The sequence below is a fragment of the Geotrypetes seraphini genome, chromosome 16 (assembly GCF_902459505.1).
Source record: "Geotrypetes seraphini chromosome 16, aGeoSer1.1, whole genome shotgun sequence".
Lineage (NCBI taxonomy): Eukaryota > Metazoa > Chordata > Amphibia > Gymnophiona > Dermophiidae > Geotrypetes > Geotrypetes seraphini.
In genome coordinates, this window is record NC_047099.1 from 20,476,641 (window position 1) to 20,500,883 (window position 24,243).

A 24,243-nucleotide genomic window follows, 5' to 3' on the forward strand; every position below is an offset into this window, starting at 1 on the left:
ACCGTTAGTCTCATTTATTAAAGCAACATATATAAGGTGTAAAAGTCCTAGGTCTTTATAAAGACCATATGAAGTCCCAGATGTAAGATAGGGCTCCTTTTACTAAGCTGCGGTAGCGTTTCTAGCGTGCGCTACACGTCCAAAACTAATGCCAGCTCAACAGTGGCGTTAGAGTCTAGCGTGCGCGCTAAAACCGTTGGCACAGCTTAGTAAAAGGAGCCCATAGTAACATAGTAGATGACGGCAGATAAAGACCCAAATGGTCTATCCAGTCTGTCCAACCTGATTCAATTTCATTTTTTTTTTTTTTTCTTCTCAGCTATTTCTGGGCAAGAATGTCCAAAAATGTCCAAGGATGAGTGGTGCACATACACACATCTGGCAGAAACAGCCAAAGCCAGGCACGAGATCCCCTAAAGGATGGTGAGCTGCTGTGACGCGGAAAGGCCACAGCTGACTTTGTGTCTGTCAAAGAGATTCTGCAGCTCTTCAATGTACAGCCGGTGATATTTATCGACTTCCTCGCACGACGGCACAGGGATATGAGGGACCTGGATTGGCCTCCCAACTGCAAAGAACATTCGGAGGATTAGAAATTCTACAACCCCAGCAGGACCAGGGAGATAAAGTGAGTCATCCTGGAGGTCACACTCAGAAAATCTGTGACAGAGCTGTGGATTAAAACGGCACAGGAAGGAGGGGGGAGGGGAGTGACTCATCTCTAGATCACAGGTACAGTCCGTGGCAGCTGGGATTAGATACAGAGCAGGATACAATGAACTGCCAGGGGTCTGTCTCTCTCTCTCTCCCCCTTCTTCTGCAGGATTATTTTCCCTCAGCCTGAGTAGCCCCCAACCCCCCACTCATATCCTTCCCCTCTGGGATTTGATTTTGGGCACTTGCTGGCTACAGTTTCTCAGAACTGCCAGATCCACAGCTCGCTCGTGTGTCGTTATTACACTCACCAATTGTGGTGACCGGTTTGTTGAAGGGCGTCAGCCCCCAGGACTCGCTGGAGAAAATTCCCCGCCCAAGGAAGAGGCAGGGAGCAAAACCAACTATCTTCTGAAAGTGAAGCTGCAGGGTCTTCATCCAGCTGCCTTCCTTAAATATCACCTGCTGGTATAGGTCACTCTCACCAAAGGTGTACACCGGTACCAGGTCTGCTCTGGAAAGCACAAGCATAGTCGGAGTGCGATTAATCAGGAGATAAGCAACAGTCAGAAAAACCACAGTTAGAGAAAAGAAAGTGAGACTAAACACAAGACAAACCAGCATCAGAGGAAAAAGAAAATGAGAATAAACAGGAGATGAGCCATAGTTTGAGAAAATCCTTTGAGAATAAACAGGTGTTCAATATCAATCAGATGAGAGACTGTGAAAATAAAAAGGAGATAAGCCACAGATGGTGAGAACAGTCAGACCCCCCCCCAAACAAAATAAAGTGAGAATAAGCATAAAATAAATAAACATCAGAGGAAAAAAACAAAACAAAATCCTGTGAGAAAAATAACCTACAATCAGAGGAAAGACAGTAAAAAGAATAATCCATAATCAGAGATAAAACAGTGAAAATAAACAGGAGATAAACCATAGTCTGATAAAATCCTTTGAGAATAAACAGGTGTTCAACATCAATCAGATGAGAGACTGTGAAAATAAAAAGGAGATACGCCACAGATGGTGAGAACAGTCAGGACCCCCCCCCCAAACAAAATAAAGTGAGAATAAGCATAAAATAAACAAACATCAGAGGAAAAAAACAAAATAAAATCCTGTGAGACAAATAACCTACAATCAGAGGAAAGACAGTACATAGAATAATCCATAATCAGAGGTAAACAGTGAAAACAAACAGGAGATGAGCCATAGTCAGAGAAAATCCTGTGAGAATAAGTAGGTGCTAAACAACAGTCAGAGGAAACACAGGGGGAATAAACCATAACCAGAGAAATTCCTGTGAGAATAAGCAGGCGCTAAACCACAGTCAGAGGAAACACAATGAAAATAAAAAGGGCATAAACCACAGTCAGAAAAAGACTGCGAGAATAAATAAGGAGTATAAACTAGGTCAGAGGAGTGACAGCAAGAAAAAGAGAGAGAAAAGAATAACAGTGAGATAAAAGGTAGAATAAAAAGGAGATGAACTATAGTCTGAGAAAAGATAGTAAGAATAAAGAAGTGCCAAATCACAGTCAAGGAAAGACAGTAGAGGTAAATGGGGAAAGCTACAATCAAAGGAAGAAAAGAAAGAATAGAGAAACAGAGAAAAAGATAATAAGAATAAACAAGATAAAACCATCACAACCCAAGGATAGACAGTGAAAGTAAACAGGAGATAAACCACAGGCAGAAGAAAGAGAATTAAAGAGGAGCTAACAGTCAGAGAACTGAGGATAAATAAAACCTATACTATAGTTAGAGAAAAGGCAGAAATAAATCACAGTCAGAGGAAAGACAGCAAGAATGAACAGTAGAAAAAAATACAGCCAGTGGAAGACAGTGAAAATAAACATAAGACAAACTACAATTAAAGATGGAAATTTCCCAAAGGTGGCAGAGAAAATCAAAGACTTCCCTCAGAAGAATGAACAGCAACTATGGGGGAAACTATGTGTATCCTGTGACCAGAGAGAAACATGACCACGGACAAACCAAACCTGGGTATTGTCTTTCTGTAGTTTGTAAGTCTTTCTTTTCACTGATTATTGTATTAAAGGGGAGAGGGCTAGTAGCAACTAGAGAGTTGCGTGGGGACAGAAATCCCACCCATCCCCGTCCGCCCCACCAGGATCCTCTCCGTCCCCGTCAGGATCCTTTCCGTTCCTACCCATCTCTGCAAGGAATTACCTCCATCCCCGCCTGTCCCCATAAAAAGCAGCAATTACTTCTGACAGGATCATCAATTCCACAGTTTCTTTTGTGTTTGCGCTACTATTTTCCTTGTGGAATTTCTTTGGTGGAACCCTTTTATTGTTTTCTGTTCAGATAATTAACTTATAAACCCCCTCTTTTACTAAGCCTGACATGTCCATTATATTATATGGATGAACCCTGCTTCCAAAGTCTTCCATCCCCGCGGGAGTCCCGTGGGCCAGAGGGGGGTCTCTGTGGGAGTCCCGTGGGTTAGGGGGGATTCCCGCGGGACCCGCGGGATTCCCGCGATCCCCGTTCCCGTGCAGACCTCTAGTAGCAACCCCAGTGCCTGAAATGAAGTGCAGAGGGTAACACAGAAAGATAAGCAACAGTCAGAAAAACCAGTTAGAGAAAAGAAAGTGAGACTAAACACAAGATAAACCAGCATCAGAGGAAAAAAAAAAGAGAATAAACAGGAGATGAGCCATAGTCTGAGAAAATCCTTTGAGAATAAGTAGGTGTTCAACATCAGTCAGATGAGAGCCTGTGAAAATAAAAAGGAGATACGCCACAGATGGTGAGAACACTAAAACCTTAGCAGAGGATGGTTTCAATCCATTGACCTCTGGGTTATGGGCCCAGCACGCTTCCGCTGTGCCACTCTGCTCCTGAGCGCCACCTTATGTCAGCTCTATAGCAGAATCACTCACTGTGACATTGATGTGTAATGTGATAAATAGTCACACTATACATATATTTTCCACTATAAGAACATAAGATTTTCCGCTGCTGGATCAGACCAGTGGTCCATCGTGCCCAGCAGTCCGCTCTTGCGGCAGCCCTTAGGGCCCTATTTGAGTCTAGCCTTACCTGCGTCTGTTCTGTTCCAGTAGGAACTTATCCAACCTTGTCTTGAATCCCTGAAGGGTGTTTCCCCTATAACAGCCTCCTGGAGAGCGTTCCAGATTTCTACCACTCTCTGGGTGAAGAAGAACTTCCTTACGTTTGTACAGAATCTTTTCCCTTCTAACTTTAGCGAGTGCCGTCACCAAACACACTTACTCATCAAATATACAGACACATCCACTCACAGAACTCCCAGGTACATACAGTCACCAAACATATGAACACAATTCACAGGACACATCCACTCACTAAACAAACATACACACGCAACACTCACTAACACAAACACAGAAACATATATTAACAACATTCACTATAGATACACAACTCACCAGACGCAAATATATACACACAGTTCATAGATACATAAAGTCACCAAACACACAAGCATACACATACAATACAATACAATACACAAGCACATTCACTCAACAAACACACAAACATACACACACAACTCACAGGATTTACCACACATACACACACACACACTTTTGGGATTGGCCACCACTGTGGATTCCGGATACTGGGCTGGATGGACTATCAGACCGACCCAGTATGGCTGTTCTTATATGTCACAGTGTCAGTCATTAGTGGTCGACAGGGCTCCTGCAGGGCTGGCCCAACGAATGGACAAGACATGGAATAAGCTATGACTACTGCTTATAACTTCTAAAGGGCTGCTGGACTGCGCTAGAAGTGCTGGACTGAACATTACGTTTCAAGTTTCAAGTTTATTATAAATTTGATTAATCGCTCATTCAAAATTCTAAGCGATGTACAAAACAATAAAATGACAAATTTCTGGGGGAAACAAAACAGACGAATAGAACTAACCTGACAAAACATATTAAACAAAAGGAAAAGATGGGGAGAGAAATACAAGTTGTTGATAGTAAATAAGACACGTATGGGGAAAAAAAAGGGGAAAAAAAAAATAGGAGTCTGTCATAGGGGGAAACACCCTTCAGGGATTCAAGACAAAGTTAGACAAGTTCCTGCTGAACCAGAACGTACGTAGGTAAGACTATTCTCAGTTGGGGCACTGGTCTTTGGCCTAGGGGCTGCCACGTGAGCGGACTGCTGGGCATGATGGGCCCCGGGTCTGACCCAGCAGCGTCAATTCTTATGTTCTTAAGAGAGAGCAGTGTGCCTCAAAAAAGTTGTGAAAATAGGATTCAATTGAGGCTCCTAATCAAGCTTTCTAGCTATCAAATGCATCTTTAAAAAGAAAGCTTTTTAACTTGCTCTTAAATCTGTCTAGATTGCATTCTTCCCTTAAATAAATAGGGAGTGAATTCCATGTTTGGGGGGCTGTGACAGAAAAGATGAATTTCCGCCTTGTGTTAATGGTTTTGAGTGAGGGATCAATTAATAGATGTTGGTCTTTGACCTCAGTAATCTTGTTGAGGTGTAAGGAATCAATAATTTATGAATGAAGGCGGGAGTTTTATAGAGAAGAGATTTGAGAGTCAGCAGACTTTATATGTTATGCGGTAAGCAACTGGGAGCCAATCCACTTTTTTAAGGAGAGGTGTCACATGGTCAAATTTCTTTGCTTTCATTATAAGTTTAATAGAAGCATTCTTGGATAATTTGTAAACGTCTGGTTTCATTTTGAGCTATTCCCTTAAATCAGGGGTGTCAAAGTCCCTCCTCGAGGGCCGCAATCCAGTCAGGTTTGCAGGATTTCCTCAATGACTATGTATGAGATGGATTTGCATGCACTGCCTCCTTGAGATGCAAATCTATCTCGTGCATATTTATTGTGGATATCCTGAAAACCTGACCTGGCTCCGGCTCTCGAGGACTGGAATTGCCTACCCCTGACCTAAGTGGAAACAGGAAGTTGAATCAGAGGGGGGGGGGCACACTATGGCAGAGGGAGATTACCGAGGAGGCCACGGGCAGCGCCACAGAATCCCTGACATGCTGGCCATCCTCTTGCATTTTAAAAGAAGAGGGGAGCTTTGGACCAAGATGGGGGAGAAGGAAGGATATTCCGGCCCCCCTGGAGCAGCTGAAATCAGGGACCCCAATATGTCTGGTTTTATGCAGTTGTGGTGCCAGTCTCTCCTAATGTTATCTGGGTCTGAGAGAGTGGAATCTCCAAAACTTCCCATTTACAGTACCCAGGTAAATGGGATTCGGAAATTGTCTTCATTAAGTACTAAATAAAGTTTATTTAGATGTATGATATTCAATGATGCATTTTTACAGGATTGCTCCGGGAGGTGTGACAGAGAGGGTTTATGAAAATCTCAAAAGAGTGCCTTGGGGCACTGAAAATTGGGAGGGGGACACAAAGCTGAAGAGTCACCGAGGGCACCTGATATCCTCACACTAATCCTGGTTAAGGTTACCAGATTTTACGTATGTAAAACCCGGGCCCATAGACTCACCCCCAGGCCCACACAGCTCTACCCATCCCCACCCCGTTATGCCCACACCACGCCCTAGACTCGCCCTAATAGCCCCGCCCCCATCCCTGGCCCAACCCCCTCAATCTGCTCTTCTCGGTTGGGAGGGCATCCGCATATGCGCAGATGTCCTCCTGACACAATCTGCTTTTCAAGACCCAGACAAAGAGCTGGGTTTTGAAAAGCCATCTGGACGCCTAGACATGTCCTCCAAAACGAGGACATGTCCTCCAAAAAGAGGACATGTCCAAGTTAATCCATTACATCTGGCAACCCTAGCTCTGGTCCCGAGAGCCCTGCAGATCCCAAAACTCCTATATTGCTTCACCAAAGAGTGGTCGTCTGCACACCTTGGAAAGAATATTGCTGATATTCACTGAAAGAGTGGTGGACCATTGGAACGAGCTCCCGGAGCAGGTGATCATGGCCAGCAGCATACAAGATTTTAAGAATAAATGGGATGCCCACGTCGGATCCCTACGAGGGTAGCATAGAGGAGGGCAGATTGGGGACGAGTGATAGAGTGTAGATTAGGGGAGGGTTGTTGGAGTGGGCAGACTTGATGGGCTATGGCCCTTTTCTGCCGTCATTTTCTATGTTTCTATGATATGTCCGAGGATGTTACTGAGACAGACTCCCATATCGCCAGTTAGCGCAATTGCTGGAAGGTGGAACAGAGATCCTTGGCACTCACCCGTGCTCCAGAGCAAGCTTCACGAAGCCCTTCCGTCCACGCAGGGTCAGCAGATGCTCTCCAGGGACACACTGCAGCGACTCTGCTGCCCCTCCAATGACAATCATTACAGCATTACCTGTTCCAGTCTGGGATAGAAGGTAATCCAGGCTCATTTTACTGACTGGACACATCCCTGTGGACAGAAGAGAGACCTTGAGAACCAGAGAGACACTCAGAAAGAGACCCCGACAATCAGAGAGACCCCCCCCCCCAGACAACGGATGAAATCCAGGCTCACCTTACTAAACAGGCACAGTCCAGGAGGCAGGTGAGAGCTCCTGACAACCAGAGAGACCCCCAGACATAGGCATCAGAACGGGGGAGGCCACAGGGCCCATGGCCTCCCTCAAAATTCTCGGTCGCTGTGGTTTGAGCCCATCCGCCCACCATGCTTCTAGTGTTTGCTTAAATGTTCGGACAGTCACCAAACAGCAGGCCTGCCCCAGAACCCTTCATTCTGGGGGCAGGCCTGCTTGTGGACACTGCATGGCGGCGGCTGAAGATTTAAAACTAGAGGTGGTTAGGGGACTTGGGAGTTATTTAGAGGTCATGCACCAGGGCTCCCCAAAAAAACAAATCAGTATTCTGCTGCCTATGCCCCCAGATGTGGTAATCCAGCTCGCCTTACTGATCCGACGCTTCCTTGGAGGAAGAAATGGACCCTGAGAGCCGGAGAGACCTGAGAAAGAGAGACCCCCCCATCCCCTAGTGAAAGGAAGTAATACAGCTCACTGTACTGGAATATGCTTGGGAGCAGGAGAAACAGAGAGAACCCCAGCAAACTAGGCTCCGCCTACTAACTAGACACAGTCCTGGAGGCAGGAGGAAACCCCGAGAACCAGAGAAACATCTAGAAAAAGAAGCAGAGAGACCTCCTTAAAGAGAAAGGATATGCAGGGTGGGCCAAAAGTAGGTGTCATGAATAATATTTTTGTGAATTTTTTGTATCAGTTACATTGGTTCACATTTACAGACTTGATTATCATTCATTCGTGTGTTATACCTATTCAATACCTGTACAATAAAAGGAAATAATGAATACATATTGTATACCTACTTTTGGCCCACCCTGTAGATGAAGAGAGTCTTCTGACAACTATTGAAATATATATTTATATCCAGTTAAAAATATTTAAAAATAACTATACCAAAATGCAAGCTATCCCAGTTCTTAAGTCATTAACTAAAGGGAATTATGCTATTTACTTTATGTAAAAAATAGTCTTTAGCAGAGGATGGTTTCGATCCATCGACCTCTGGGTTATGGGCCCAGCACGCTTCCGCTGCGCCACTCTGCTACCAGCAAGCTACTTCCTGCTTTATCACTGCTATAGGTTTTGCTCTGTGATGTGTTGCTGTGTTACTGAGCAGACAGAAGGTGGCATTAGTGCACCAGGTTTCAGCAGATGTTCCTCACTGCTTTGGGCAAAACTGGAAATCCAAGCACCACCAAGGCAAAAACTGGGATCAGCTCATATCGTTTCCCTGACAAATTGAAGCAAGCTAGTGATTCTTAGTACACCATAACTTGTAGAGGGCTGCCAGCGTCTCGGTGTTTTTCAGGATGGCTGGAGCCATATTTGGTTTTACCCCAGTGCATGCAGGGAAAGGTAGTCTCTGTGTTTTGTCATAAAGCCAAACTGTAAGTTCCAGCATGTGATAGGGAAAAAGCTGGACAGGATCTATCTTACAAAGAATGGAAAACTGGTACTGTCCCAGTTGCTGGAAGGAGAATTCAGGCAGAGCTGCTAAGGGACCCAGGCCTAGATGAACTAAGAGGATCGGTAAGACCATTTCGGTCTGCACCAATCCGATTTTTGGGCTGATTTAAAAAGAGCTATAGATGCCCTAAAAAACTGCATACAAATGATTCACGTGGATGTTCAGCGTAATCCCTGATTCGGCCTCCGATTGATCGCTGTGAGCGCGACTCTCACACAAGTGCAGAACCGGTAAGGAAAGCCCAAACAACTGAGAGGCAGGGGAAGCCCTGAGAACAGCCTCCTACCACTCAGGTGTTTGGGGCAGGAAACCTTTTTTTTTTTTTTAATGGGCACAGATGCTGTGCATGTTACACACGCACAATATCAGCTGCATTAAAAAAAAAAAAAATCACCCTCCCCTCCCCGCTGATGACGGCCCTCCCCATGATCAATATGTCAAACAAAACAGAGAAGCAGATCTCCACAACTTCAGACACGAAAAGACGAACAGCGGAGAAGTGCCAAGGTCCAGGTGTGCAACTTTATTTCAAAGCGTTATAAATGCGATGGCTCGACGTGCATGTTTTTTGGCCTATGTAAGGTAGCACACATCAAATGAACTTAAAATGCGCAGTCACGATACAAGCTCATTATAAGTGCTTTTGATGTCTGCTACCTTATCTTACCTTACCTGATGAAGGTTAATAATTAGGCTCCTGAGGCAGGCCGGATAGGCCCAAAAACGTGCACGTCGAGCCATCGCACTTATAATGTTTTGAAATAAAGTTGCACACCTGGACATTGGTACTTCTCCACCGTTTGTCTTTTCGGTCCTCCCCATGAACCAGCACTGCAAACCGACCCCCCACCCCCAGCAGTGAAAACAGCAGGAGGAATACCCACTTCCTCCTTGCCAACGGAGCCACCCCCTCCTCAAACCATCCCCTACCCTCCATCCTCCCCACCAAAAAAAAAAGGCAGGAGGGATGCCCATTCCCTCCTGCCACCAGATGCTGCCCCAGACCACCCCCTGTACCTTTTAGCATTGGAAGGAGGTGGGAAGCAAAGCCCCTCCTCATTCAAGGTCCGCTGATCCTAAATGGCGGGCCTTCCCTCCTCGGTGGCAGGAGCCTGCTTTCAGAGCTTCCCCTGCCGGCTCTGTGCATGTGAGAACCTCTCTCAATGCAGTCAATCGGACAGAAGTCTGGGATTACGTGGAACCTCCGCATGAATCATTTGCATGCAAACATTTTAGTGCATCACAAGCTCTCTCTGAATTGGCCAAAAAATCGGATCAGTGCAGAGCCATATGGTCTTACCGATCCTCTTAGTACATGTAGTCCCTGGTTTTAAACTCAAACCCCAGTGCAGTGTAAGGTTTGTAGTCGCTGATTCTCCCATTGAAATGAGTGCCGCAGATCCCATAATGCATCAGGATCGGGTTGCAAGAAATCCAGGTTTGGCCTATTAAATATCCCTCTTGGAACTGGTTAACTCAGAAGCTTTGATTCAGGGTTTTTTTTTTTTGTCCACATATTCGCCCCCTTGACCCCTCCCCTTCTTAGACCCATAGTGGAAATTGCTCCCCCACCACTTGCCCCCAGCTGGACTTCATGCACCATAACACATTAAGATCCAACTCTCCATCCTAAAATGGTGTCACTGGACTCTCAGCTCCATCTAACTTATCTGTCTTCTCATTCCCTCTGTAATTCCCCCACCTGAGCACTGTGTATTGAAGCACCTTTTTGTCCAGTTTGTCTGTCTTCACTAGATTGTAAGCACTTTTGAACAGGGACTGTCTCTCTATGTTTTGATGTATGTCTAGTAGCGCTATAGAAATGATTAGAAGTAGCAGAAGCTGTCTGAGCACTCAGTGACATCACAATGCATCTGGGTCATACCCAGAATTCTTGATGACATCATAATGCAGCTGTATATGGTTCCCCCAACTGAGAACATAAGAATTTCCGCTGCTGGGTCAGACCAGAGGTCCATCGTGCCTAGCAGTCTGCTCACGTGGCGGCCCTTAGGTCAAAGACCAGTGCTCTAAATGCGTTCAGCCTCACCTGCGTACGTTCCAGTTTAGCAGGAACTTATCCAACTTTGTCTTGAATCCCTGGAGGGTGTATTCCCCTATAACAGCCTCCAGAAGAGCGTTCCAATTTTCTACCACTCTCTGGGTGAAGAACTTCCTTACGTTTGTATGGAATCTATCCCCTTTTAACTTTAGAGAGTGCCCTCTTGTTCTCTCTACCTTGGAGAGGGTGAACAACCTGTCTTTATCTACTAAGTCTATTCCCTTCATTATCTTGAATGTTACGATCATGTCCCCTCTGTCTCCTCTTTTCAAGGGAGACGAGGCCCAGTTTCTCTAATCTCTAACTGTACAGCAACTCCTCCAGCCCTTTAACCATTTTAGTCGCTCTTCTCTGGACCCTTTCAAGTAGTACCATGTCCTTCTTCATGTACGGCGACCAGTGCTGGATGCAGTACTCCAGGTGAGGGCGCATCATGGCCTGGTACAGCGGCATGATAACCTTCTCCGATCTGTTTGTGATCCCCTTCTTTATCATTCCTAGCATTCTGTTTGCCCTTTTCGCCACTGCCGCACATTGCGTGGATGGTTTCACTGACTTGTCGATCAGAACTCCCAAGTCTCTCCAAGTACCGCCCTGGACATCCTGTATTCGTGCATGAGGTTTTTGTTACCTTCTTGTTCAGTTTGTCTATGTTGACTAGATTGTAAGCTCTTTTGAACAGGGACTGTCTCTCTATGTTTGCATATGGCTAGTAGAGCTATAGAAAGGATTAGTAGTAGTAACTTACCTATACTCATTAGGTAGTCACGGTACACGGGAAAGCGGAAGAGTCCACTCAGGATGGCCAGGGTGGGCCGGATGTCAGGGAAGGTCTGTTGGAAGTTATTCGCTTCCGTGGAAAAGTTAGTGAAGGGGCCGAAGCACATGATGCCATGGGGGTGGCAGCCAAAGATGTAATTCCTGTTTGGACTGAGCTCAGCTGTCTTTATCATCTGCGAAAGAGGAGGAAGAGAGATTAGAGAAGCTGGGGGCAAAAACAAAACAAAACCACATTTCTATCCCAGGACGCCTTTGAAACTTAACTGCCCTTATAAGGGCGAAATTCTTAATTTTTTCTTTTACTTTTTTCTTGAGAAATTTACTTCCCCACCTACTGTTTGCCCCCCATTGGTTCTTCTTTCTTATCTAATATTGTAGTTCTTTCATCTTTACCTTCCGTTTCTGTCTGTCATAGACTGCAGTCTTTTGCTTACTAACCTCCCCTGTAGTCATATGTTGTGCAGTTTTGTTTACATTTTTATTAATTTTATCTAATATAATAAAACGGTAAGCTGCGCATGCGCACTTCCGATGCGTGCGTCCGTTTTCCGTGAGCTGAAGCGACCCATAGGAAGTGCGCATGCGCGGCTTACGGTCTGGCCTCACGCGAGGCAAGACAAGTTCACATGCGCGCCCTTCCCTGCTCTCCACCTGTGGAGCGGCGGCTGCCGGCCGCTAGCACCCCCTGCCCTCTCCGTCGCCTCCCGGCTACAGCGGCATAGGCAGCACTATAAACACGCTGCTTCGCGCCCTTCTCTGCCGATTTCCTCTGCCGCGTCTCTGATGACATCATCGGAGACAGACGCAGCAGAGGAAATCGCCAGTAGAAGGCCGCGAAGCAGCATGTTTAAAGTGCTGCCTACGCGGCTGGAGCCCCGAGGTTTGTCGGCGGTGGGAGGGTCAGGAGCAGGCCGGATCGACAACGGCAGTAAAAGAAGGGGGAGGGGCTGAACGGAGCAGGTAAGAGAAGGGAAAGGGGGAGTGGGGGAAAATGCTGCTACTGCTTCTACACAGGAAAGGGGGGGATAGGAGGGAAATGCTGTTGCTGCTGCATAGGGAAGTGGGATGGAAATGCTGCTGCACAGGGAAATGGGGAAAAATGACAGACAGACAGCGGGAGGGAGGGAGACAGAAAGAAAGAAAGACATAGGGGCAGGGAGAAGGACAGAAAGACAGACAGAGAAAGGGGGCCAGAGAGAGAGTCAGCGGGAGAAGGAAAGGGGGCTGCTATGGGGGGAGGGGTGTGCTTGGGGCAAACAGCTTTGCTCTGGGGGGGAAGACAGAAGGGGCCATGGAGAGACAGGGAGAGGGATAGGGGGCTGCTTTAGGGGGAGGGGTGTGCTGGGGGGAGACAGAACGGGCCATGGAGAGATAGGGAAAGGGGGCTGCTTTGGGGGGAGGTGTCCTGGGGACAGACAGCTTTGCTCTGGGGGGGAAGACAGAAGAGGGCCATGGAGAGACATTTGGGGGGGAAGTGGGTGCTGGGGGCAGACAGTTTTGCTCGGGGGGGAGGGGGAGACAGAAGGATACAGACAGCAGCCAAGGAGAGAGAGATAAAGAAACACAGACAGACACATCTGTTCTAGCACCCGTTAATGTAACAGACTAGTATGATAATAACAAGATATACAAAACAATCTAAAGCAATCCATCTGTATAAATCATGAGTGGTATATACATAGCAAAACAAAGCAAAACTAAAGAATACTGAACAAGGGAGAAAAAAAAGGGTAAATAGATAAATAAATATACAAGTATATACACCCATATATATATATATATATATACATACATACACACATATACATATGGTAGGGTCAGTGCACAGGTTATCATTAAAAGGTATATATGTGAGCTTGTAGTAGGATTTTCAACGAGCATTACCTATTGACTTGACTCTAAATTACTATTTGTCAGTGCAGTAAATTTGGACAGGACTCCAGATTTTACGGAATGAACTGGTGGAATGATGTTTTTCTGCGATCATCCTTTCAAATTTGGCAGTGATACATACTATGATCCACCATACCATGAACTCTACTTTGTCTAAGTTTTTCTACCAATGTAATATATTCCTGATAGCCAGAAATAATAGGATATTGAGCAAGCGAGCATTGGGTTCTGAGATACCTTGTGTGAGACCCAGTTGTCCAAGTACAACAATTTTGAGCCACAATGGTACTTGAATCTTTAATATAGCGGAGATGGTGTTCCAAACTTTACCCCAATATACTGTAAGGTGAACATAAGAACATAAGAATTTGCTGCCCAGCAGTCCGCTCATGCAGTGCCCCCCAGGTCAAGCACCAGTGCCCTAACCGAGACTAGCCCTACCTATGTTCGTTCTGGTTCAGCAGGAACATGTCCAACCCTATCTTGAATCCCTGGAGGATGTTTTCCCCTATAACAGATTCCGGAAGAGCATTCCAGTTCTCTACCACTCTCTGGGTGAAGAAGAACTTCCTTACGTTCATACGGAATCTATCCCCTTTTAACTTTAGAGAGTGCCCTCTTGTTCTCTCTACCAGGTGAGGGCGTACCATGGCCCGGTACAGTGGCATGATAACCTTCTCCGATCTATTTGTGATCCCCTTCTTAATCATTCCCAGCATTCTGTTCGCCCTTTTCGTCGCCACCGCACATTGCGCGGACGGCTTCATCGACTTGTCAACCAGTACTCCCAAGTCTCTTTCCTTGGGTGTCTCTTCGAGTACCGCCCTGGACATCTTGTATTCGTGTATGGGAATACACTTATCCATGTTGAACCTCATTTGCCATGTCACTGCCCATTTCTCGAGCGTTGTTAAGTCACGTTGCAGATCTTCACAATCCCCCTGCACCTTCACTTCGTATCATCTGCAAATTTAATCACCTCACTCGTCGTACCCATTTCCAGATCGTTTATGAATATGTTGAAGAGCATGGGTCCAAGCACCAAGCCCTGCAGCACCCCACTAGTGACGTTCTTCCAGTCCGAGTATTGTCCATTTACCCCCTAGCCAGTTTTTAATCCACGTGAGTATTTCACCCTCTATTCCATGGCTCTCAATTTTTCGAAGTAGTCATTCATGCGGAACTTTGTCGAACGCCTTCTGAAAATCCATATATACAATGTCGACCGGGTCGCCCTTGTCTAGCTGCCTGTTTACTCCCTGGAAGAAGTGCAGCAAGTTCATCAAGCTAGATCGTCCTTTGCTGAAGCCGTGCTGTCTGGTCCTTATCAGATTATGTCCGTCAAGGTGATCAATGATGCGGTCTTTTATCAGCGCCTCTACCATCTTTCCCGGTACCGAGGTCAGATTCACCGGTCAGTAGTTTCCCGGATCTCCCCTCAAACCTTTTTTGAAGATCAGCGTAACATTCGCCACCTTCCAGTCTTCCAGAATCTTTCCCGATTTGATCAACAGATTGGCTATTTGTTGAAGCAGTTCAGCTATAGTCTCTTTCAGTTGAAATATCATATGGGGTAGAGTACCCAGTGATATCCTACAGGACCAGCATAAGTTGGAGGCTTTATGTGAAAATTTACTAATTTCGTGCAGTTTTTAACCTTGATTCTTATAAATGTAAGAAGTTTACTGTTTTTATTATTCTACACCACTCAGAAGTCCAATTGAGCGGTATAAGAAATTTTAATTAAACTTGGACACTTGGAAAGGGCAAGGGGAAAAGGGGAGGTGGAGCTGCCAAGTTACCTAGTTCCAGTTTTTCACTGGTCCTAGCTTCAGTGGCGTAGTAAGGGGAAGATGTGGGTGGCGGCTCCCTTCCTCCTCTCCGCCCCCTTCTGCCTCTTCCCACTCCTCCTCCGCTCACCACATGCACACCCCTTCCCTTCTTCTGTATCTCTGGTTGTTTACCACTGCGAGCAACAGCTTCAATATGTTCCTTCTGACTGCGTCAGCTCTCCCTCTGATGTCACTTCTGGGTGTCGCACATAGGGAGTGACAGAAGGACAGCCGCTGGGGTCGAGAGGAGCACATTGAAGTTTGTGGTGTGGGATTTATAGACCTTAGTGTTACTCATTGGAATTATTTTTTTTTTTTTTATTTATTCAGTTTTTTCTATACCGTTCTCCCAGGGGAATTCAGAACGGTTTACATGAATTTATTCAGGTACTTAAGCATTTTTCCCTGTCTGTCCCGGCGGGCTCACAATCTATCTAATGTACCTGGGGCAATGGGGGGATTAAGTGACTTGCCCAGGGTCACAACGAGCAGCATGGGTTTGTACTACAGGTCCCATAATGCCTCATGATGGGATTGTCAGAAAACCTGGATCGGTTGAATAGCGTGGTGTGGGATTTATAGATCCTGATGTTACACATTGGAATTAGTACTACAGGTCCCATAATGCCTCATGATGGGATTGTCAGAAAACCTGGTTTGGCTGAATAGAGTGGTGTGGGATTTATAGACCTTGATGTTACTCATTGAAATTAGTACTACAGGTCCCATAATGCCTCATGATAGGATTGTCCGAAAACCTGGTTTGGCTGAATAGAGTGGTGTGGGATTTATAGACCTTGATGTTACTCATTGGAAATTAGTACTACAGGTCCCATAATGCCTCATACTAGGATTGTCAGAAAACCTGGATTGGTTGAATAGAGATGTGTGGGATTTATAAACCCTGATGTTACACATTGGAACTAGTACTACAGGTCCCATAATGCCTCATGATAGGATTGTCAGAAAATCTGGATTGGTTGAATAGAGATGTGTGGGATTTATAAACCCTGATGTTACACATTGGAACTAATACTACAGGTTCCATAATGCCTCATGATGGGATTGTCAGAAAACCTGGTTTGGCTGAATAGAGTGGTATGGGATTTATAGACCTTGATGTTACTCATTGAAATTAGTACTACAGGTCCCATAATGCCTCATGATAGGATTGTCCGAAAACCTGGTTTGGCTGAATAGAGTGGTGTGGGATTTATAGACCTTGATGTTACTCATTGGAAATTAGTACTACAGGTCCCATAATGCCTCATGATAGGATTGTCCGAAAACCTGGTTTGGCTGAATAGAGTGGTGTGGGATTTATAGACCTTGATGTTACTCATTGGAAATTAGTACTACAGGTCCCATAATGCCTCATACTAGGATTGTCAGAAAACCTGGATTGGTTGAAATGCTGCCTCTTGGAGCTAGGTAACTTGGCAGCTCTGGGGAGAATAAAAGAGAGAGTGACCTCTGATCAACAAAGGCAGTTTGACATCTTAATTGCTACTGCTTTAAAAACTATTTTGAAGGATTGGAAAAATAATAGCAAGTTTCTTTAACTTTTTGGTGGAATTCTTTATGTGTTATTTTACAAATAAGAATCAAAAATAGCTGAGAAATCTAGATCTTTCAGTAAATCTTGCAAGGTTTTGGAACTTATGGAACTATTTTGTTCTGACAAAGTCATTAGTTCTGACTAATAAGTGTTATATGATTAAGGTGATATGTAATCCATTATATTGACAAAGCATCAAAGTATGTGGATTATTGGCGCTAAATGTATATATTACTTGCTCTATCTCATATAGTATATTTTCTAACCAAGCTGAACAACCGTCTCATCCAAACTACATCAACTAGACATAGGAAAACCCCCACTCCATTCACGTACCCTCCAATCAAAGTCAAACGGAAAAAAACTATATGATGGCCTCCTAGCCACACAAGCAGCAAAACCCGACAACCAAATCTCCAATCTACTAATTATGACCCCAGACTACAAAACATTCAGAAAAGAAATAAAGACTCTACTTTTCAAGAAATTCCTGCAAATGACTTAATAACGCTAGCTTCTTCCCACTTCCCGATTCCCCCAAAGCAACCTCATCTACTCTTTAAATTACTCTAGAAATTACCAGATATCTCCTTGTAATACGTTTTTTTGTAATTCTTTTGTAATCCGCCTTGAACCGCAAGGTAATGGTGGAATAGAAATCTCTAATGTAATGTAATGTACTTTGTTATTTTAAAATTTCAATAAAGATAGATTTGATCTTAAGAAAGAATGAAAGAGAAAGGTCTGCCTTTGGTGGATTGTGGGAAGGGGGGGAGAGGGGAGGAGGGTTTCGGTGTCAGGAGAGAAGAGACTCAAGTGCTGAGTATGTGCACACAGACACTGAACAAAGAGTTAGGGTTGATGGATAAACCATAGGGAAACAGGTAAAATATAATTAACCCTTGCTTTACCTTGACAGGAAAATAATCTTTCAAGCGTTTCCACACTGTCCATCTTCGAACCCATGCTGACCTCCGGCCACCTATAACAAGGGAGAGAGTGATTGAACATTTTATGTTTCATATACAGAGTTCCTGTAAACTGACTATCACCTATAGAATTCATCATATATACCTCCCACTCCCATAGGAGTAGGTATGGCTCCAAGAAAAAGGACAGATTGAGACTTCTTTTGATAGAGCCTCGATCCGTCCTTTTTCTGGAGCCATATGGTAACCCTATTTACAGAAACCGCTCTATATCCCCTCCCCTATAGAGCTTTCCCCTATCTTAAAAGTACATAAGGTATAACAGATATATCCAGTTCCCTATAGGAGGAAGACTGGGTACTTGGTGCATCCCTTCTTTCCTATACCTTGTTCTGGCGTTGCACAGTCAAAGAAGAACCACAGGAAGTATAGGACGGAGATAATCCAGAAAGAAGTAAACATCAGATAGAACAGCAGAGCCGTGAAGGAGATACCTATGGGGGGGAGAACATACCATTAATATGCACAGTATGGAGCTCATAATCAAAGCTTAAACACGTCTAAAACCCCACCCAAGTCAGCACTTGAAGGACCTAAAGAGAGGACGTTCAAGTGCCGATAATCAAACCGACTTTCTGGACGTATCCGGGGACTTTTTAGGTCTCTGAATGCCGCTATGTGCCCAGAGCTAAAAGGGGCATATCTGGAGGAGTGATTAGGGCAGTATTTGGGTGGGATGTGGGCCCACCTAGGCTTAGTTGTCCTGCAGGGATAATCAAATGTTTCATGAGACTTCTTGGATGAAACTCATACATTGTGAGTTAGATGATGTAAAACCAGATATAAGTGCCAAAAAGGTATCCAAACTGACCAGTTAACCACTGCAGAGACAAAGTAAAGATCCCCACACACTCCCCCAGTGATTACTGACCCCCCTCACACTGCCACAAATATCAGAATAAAAATGTACATACCTTTTTTTGGAACATCAGCACCTGCTATAGGAAAGCCTAGTAGAGCTGCACAGAGGTGTCGTAAGTAGAATGGGGGGTGGACAAGTGAACCATAGAGGAGGACCCAGGCCCATAAGCCACTCTAACCACTACATTCATGGTGGAAAGTGTGAGCCCCCCAAAAACCATGCCATAAAGGTGCCACCTGCAGCCATAAGGACTATTGGGGTTGTAGACAGCTGGGGGGCTCACCATATCCTATAAGGGAGTTCTGGTGAGATGTTTATGTGGCACCATTTTTGTGAAGTTCACAGCAGTGCCCTGTAAGGTGCCCCACTGCTCTGTTGCCAGTCTGAGTGGCCAGTCCATCACCATACTGGCCCCTCCCACATCCAAATGGTCTTGTTCTGGACCTTTGGGACTTAGACAAATTTTTGGTCAAAAATGTGGTATAAAGATAGATATTCTGACAGTCTGGACGATCAATGGCCTGGATATCCAGATAGACCAGGGGGTCTCAAAGTCCCTCCTTGAGGGCCACAATCCAGTCGGGTTTTCAGGATTTCCCCAATGAATATGCATGAGATCTATGTGCATGCACTGCTTTCAATGCATATTCATTGGGGAAATCCTGAAAACCTGACTGGATTGCGGCCCTCAAGGAGGGACTTTGAGATCCCTGATCGATTTTAGGGGAAAAAAATATTCTAGATGTATTTTTCGAGAATGGACATTTTACCACTGCCGACTTTGGGCATCTAACACCATATGTCCAAATCAGACTTAGACATCTCTTTTGATTATGCCCTTTCACATGTACAGACATAGAAGATTAGAACCACATGTATCAGCCAATGGACTCATCATTAGCTACCTACTGTACTTTCATGGGTCCTACTCTGTGGTGTAGCGAGGATGAATGATGCAAGGAGCAGTATAGTGCACCTCCCTGCCCTCTTCTCTGCCCCCCCTCCCCCCGCTCCTTCCCGACCTCCCTGCCCCCCCCCCTTCCCTTACCCGTACCTCTTTAATTTTCCCGGCAAGAGTAGCATCGTAAACTTGCTGCCCGCATCATGTCGGCTCGCCCTCTGATGTCATTTCCTAGGCGATGGACCTGGAAGTGACATCACAGAGAGCTGACACTGACACGGTCAGCAAGTTTGCGATACCTGCTTGCGCCGGGACAATTAAAGAGGTATAAGGAAAGGGGCACATATGTGGAGCAAGGGGGATCGGGAAGGAATGGGGGGGCAGAGAGGAGGATGGGTGCTGGCTCCCCCACCAAGACGGCACCCATGGAAGACCACCACCTCTCCACACACACTGATCCTACTTGTTCACAAATATTTTCTGCCACTAAGATCCCTCCGCATCTATCTAGAGTTGGCGCAAGGGTAGTGGAAACCATAGACTCAAATATCTTTAATAAATATGCATGAGAGAACTTTTCATATAATGGAGATAACAGGCATGCAAATCTCTCTCATGCATATTCATTAGGGATGTCCTGAAAAGCCGACAGACTTGTGGACCTCTAAGACAGGTCTGAGCACCCTTATTCTCTAGGACATTGGTTCCCAACCCTGTCCTGGAGGACCACTAGGCCAATCGGGTTTTCAGGATAGCCCTAATGAATATGCATGGCACAGATTTGCATGCCTGCCACTTCCATTATATGCAAATCTCTCTCATGTAATTTCATTAGGGCTAGCCTGAAAACCCGATTGGCCTGGTGGTCCTCCAGGACACGGTTGGGAACCACTGCTCTAGGAGAAATATCAGAAGAACTGTTGGTGTCAGCGACTGGATGTGCACTTCTGTCTTTCCCAGTATTTAAGGTGGGTGAGGGTGGGGCACTAAAATGAAGACTGCCAACTGAATCCAGATTTGCAGGACAGGGTTGATCCAGTCCTGGGTTTACCTCAGTGCATGCTGGGACTTGTAGTCTTGCTTATCTTAGAGTATGCAATGATATGAACCCTGGACTGGATCATCCCTGTCCTATGAATCTGGATCTAAGTGGCAGCCTTAACTATATTCTATTGTCTTCCTGATTAATATGTAATTTTAAATAAGCTCATCTTTACACAAAAGTCTCAGCCCACTATTCTAGCCATTGGTGTACTCCTCCATTTTCTACACTTTGACAATCTGAAGCTGCCTCTATTGCAGTTAATCTTACCCACTTTAAATTATGCATGTCTCCATCTTGTTATTTTAATTCAAACTATCTTTTGTTTTGTACTGAGCTTCCAAACTTTCCAATTCCAGAAAGGAGTTTTAAGGCCAATCCTTGATTTCTCTCAACCTCATCCTGATGCATTATGGGACCGGCAGCACTGATTTCAATGGGTAGAATCAGGGACTGCAAGTCCCACACTGCTTTGGGATGCAAGTTCAAAACCAGGACTGGTCAAAAAGTTTCCCTCCTGGAACTGGGTAATTTGGCAACTCTGTATTGTTGTGTTCTATTTTTGTCAGGCTGCCAACTGGATCCAGGCTCCCAGGACAAGGTTGATCCAGTACTGAGTTTACCTCAGTGCATGCTGGGACTTGTAGTCTTGCTGTTCTTAGGGCATGCAATGAAGAAATCAGAATTATGAGTCCCTGCATATAGGGTTGCCATATGGCTCTAGAAAAAGGAGGACAGATTGAGATATCTGGGGTTTACTTTCAATGGAAGTAAACCCCAGATGTCTCAATCTGTCCTCCTTTTTCTGGCGACATATTGTAATCCTATCTGCATAAAACAGGATAAACCCAGCACTGGATCAATCCTGTCCTGCTAATCTGGATGCAGTTGGCGGCTTTATATTTGTGCTGTCTAGACTGAAACCTCTTGGTTAGAGACCATCTACTATATGTACAAAGCTGGGTATATCCAGTATATGGTATTAAAATCATGGTGACTGATAATTCCACATAAGCCACTCAACTTCCCTTTTTCACCTACTCTGTTCTTTCAGAGCACAGCAAATCCTGGCACATTACTCACCCATAAACAGAAAGGTCAACACATATTGCAAGACAGAGATGGTTTCAATGTGCTTCTCCACAGAGGACTTCATTTACTCGAGTGGGAGGGGGGCGAGGGGACTCTGTTCTTATCTGCAAAAGAGGGGGGGAGAGAATACTTCAGTTGATCACGCACCCACTCAGATCACAAACCAAGGCTCAACGTAAACCTAGACTGAAGGGGAAATATTTACACACTAACGACTGCCACTTTCTCTATTTCTAACACGTAGACAGACAAACAGCCACAGGCAAGAGGCATAGAGGCAGAGTTACCATATGACTCCAGAAAAGGGAGGTCAGATTGAGACATCCGAGTTTTATTTCTGTTGCTTTCAATGGGATTAAAATCCAATTGTCTCTGTCCATCCTCCTTACTTCCATTGGTTTCAATGGGAGTATAACCCGGATGTCTCAATCTGTCCTTTTTCTGGAGCCATATAGTAACCCTACATAGAGGAAAAGACAGACCGACACACTTGGACTCAAAGGAGCCATAGAGAAACACTCAGAACCCACAAAGAGCAGAAAGCCAGACAGAGACCTACCCCCCGCACAGGTCAATGTAAAATACTCCCTCTGTCCCTGGCTCCTTGATGCTGAAGGCTTGGCAAGAGCTTGCCTGACCTCTGCTCCCTGCACTTTGGTCCTTCTCCCTAGCTGGCTTAAACAGCAAGGAATCCCAGAAGCAGCAGTCACCCTCTCTCTGGAAACACCCTGAGCACTGCCTGATCAGGAGCCCAGCCCATGGCTTTCCCTGACCCCCATGTCTTCACCTGGCCCGTCCCTTGACACAGCAACAGAGCCAATCAGATAGAAAGGAGACCAGGGGTCAATCAAGTCCAAACTCCTGATTGCTTCATGTTTCTGGCTGTGAAGTGATGATGAAAAGAATTCACATAAATCTGTAGCCAGTGAAACAGTGTCCTTCATAACCTCAAATCTGGTTCAGGGTTGTTGGATCAGCCCTATCGTTCCAACCAAGATTTCATTGCCCTCGGGAGTAACCACTGCACTTCACTGCTGTTTCTGACTCAGTCTAAACCAGTGGTCTCAAACTCGCGGCCCGCCAGGTACTATTTTGAGACCCTCGGTATGTTTATCATAATCACAAAAGTAAAATAAAACCGTTTCTTGATCATATGTCTTTTTAGCTATAAATGACAATATTATTATTAAGACTTAGCCAAAAGGAAAGATTTAGAAACTATAAAGAGTTTTACCTCATGCAAAATTGTCATTTCTTTAATAAGACGTTAACTATTTTTTCTGCGGCCCTCCCAAGTACCTACAAATCCAAAATGTGGCCCTGCAAAGGGTTTGAGTTTGAAACCACTGGCTTAACTGTAACCATGACAACCTGTTTGCCTTTGGGAAGCAGAGCTGAGACTGTGATGTCATAATGCCTCAGTCCACCAATAAGAGCCAGCCTCATCAATGATGTCACAATGGCTTGATTGTCCTGTTCTCCCCTCTGCCCTCCAACCCAGCCAGCAGATTAACTGTTCCCCTTAACTCAGTGGTCTCAAACTCACGGCCCGCCAGATACTATTTTGAGGCCCTCAGTACGTTTCTCATAATCACAAAAGTAAAATAAAACAGTTTCTTGATCATATGTCTCTTTAGCTATAAATGACAATATTATTATTAAAACTCAGCCAAAAGGAAAGATTTATAAGCTATAAAGAGTTTTACCTCATGCAAAATTGTCATTTCTTTAATAAGACATTAACTATTTTTTTCTGAGGCCCTTCCAAGTACCTACAAATCCAAAATGTGGCCCTGCAAAGGGTTTGAGTTTGAGGCCACTGGTCTAAACCATTCTGCCAAGGGAACTCAGAGTACTCAAGCATTTTTCCCTGTCTCTCACCGATCCTGAGCAGATCCCAAATCCTATGTTTTTCACTGACTTTGATCCAATCCCGCTTCTGTGTCTGACCCTGCTCCTTCTCTCGGACTAAACCTGCTCTGATCCCTGGCCCTGTGTCTCTGTCTGACCCTGTTCTGATCCCTGGTTCGGTTTCTCTGACTGACTCTTGATCCTCGGACCCTGTCTGACACTACAGTGTCTAGAACTGGGATTATTGAAATTATCTCTCAGCACACACTCAGCTCTTTTAAATATCCACTGAATGGTCTGTTCAATCTGTTGCTTCTTTTGATTTTATTCCCAGGGTTCTTCTCTTTTTTTTAAATACTAATACATTTTAAATCCTACTTCCTGAGATCACTCTTCAGCTGTTGTTGCTGTGTTCCATCTCCATGTGTAATAGTGTGATAGGATGCCAATGATCTGCTCTTCAGCTGTCTGTGCTGTGTTCCAGGTGTAAGAGGTCAGTGTTCAGTTAGGGGCTGACCACATGAAGTTATGCAGGTCCACAGTGACACTATCCATTCAACAAAAACCATTTTGCTTAACCTTGGAATGCCCTTGACTGTGCCCCTTAATGAAATGAATAGCTTCAGTTACAGTTCTATAACTGAGCATCTACAGTTTCGTGGGTCTTGCCTGACCCTATGCCTACCTCTGACCCGGGCCTCGCCACGAGAGGCACGTCCTGGAAGCAATCAGCCAGCGCCA

The 24,243-nt window shown here is 45.1% G+C and overlaps 1 protein-coding gene and 1 non-coding gene across 2 annotated transcripts; both read right to left on the reverse strand.

Annotated features, from left to right (window-relative positions):
• Positions 1-221: 221 nt before the first annotated feature.
• Positions 222-22,320, reverse strand: MOGAT3 (monoacylglycerol O-acyltransferase 3). Its single transcript, XM_033925035.1, has 8 exons — positions 22,211-22,320; positions 21,643-21,755; positions 18,081-18,188; positions 17,677-17,747; positions 11,451-11,655; positions 6,877-7,051; positions 966-1,168; positions 222-568 (listed from the first exon to the last, which is right to left on the reverse strand). Exons 2-8 carry the CDS (start codon positions 21,713-21,715, stop codon positions 414-416), a joined length of 990 nt encoding a protein of 329 aa, XP_033780926.1. The 5' UTR covers positions 21,716-21,755; positions 22,211-22,320; the 3' UTR covers positions 222-413.
• Positions 8,145-8,216, reverse strand: TRNAM-CAU. The gene has a single exon. It is a non-coding gene; the product is annotated as a tRNA-Met (tRNA).
• Positions 22,321-24,243: the final 1,923 nt, after the last annotated feature.

What these genes read in the sequence shown, in the direction of transcription:
- MOGAT3 (XM_033925035.1), bottom strand. Translation starts at nt 21,715, where the DNA reads ATGAAGTCCTCTGTGGAGAAGCACATTGAAACCATCTCTGTCTTGCAA. An exon ending in TGACTACCTAATGAGTATAG is followed by an intron (nt 7,052 to 11,450) that starts GTAAGTTACTAC and finishes TTCTGTCCACAG; the next exon opens with GGATGTGTCCAGTCAGTAAA. An exon ending in CAAACCGGTCACCACAATTG is followed by an intron (nt 569 to 965) that starts GTGAGTGTAATA and finishes TGTTCTTTGCAG; the next exon opens with TTGGGAGGCCAATCCAGGTC.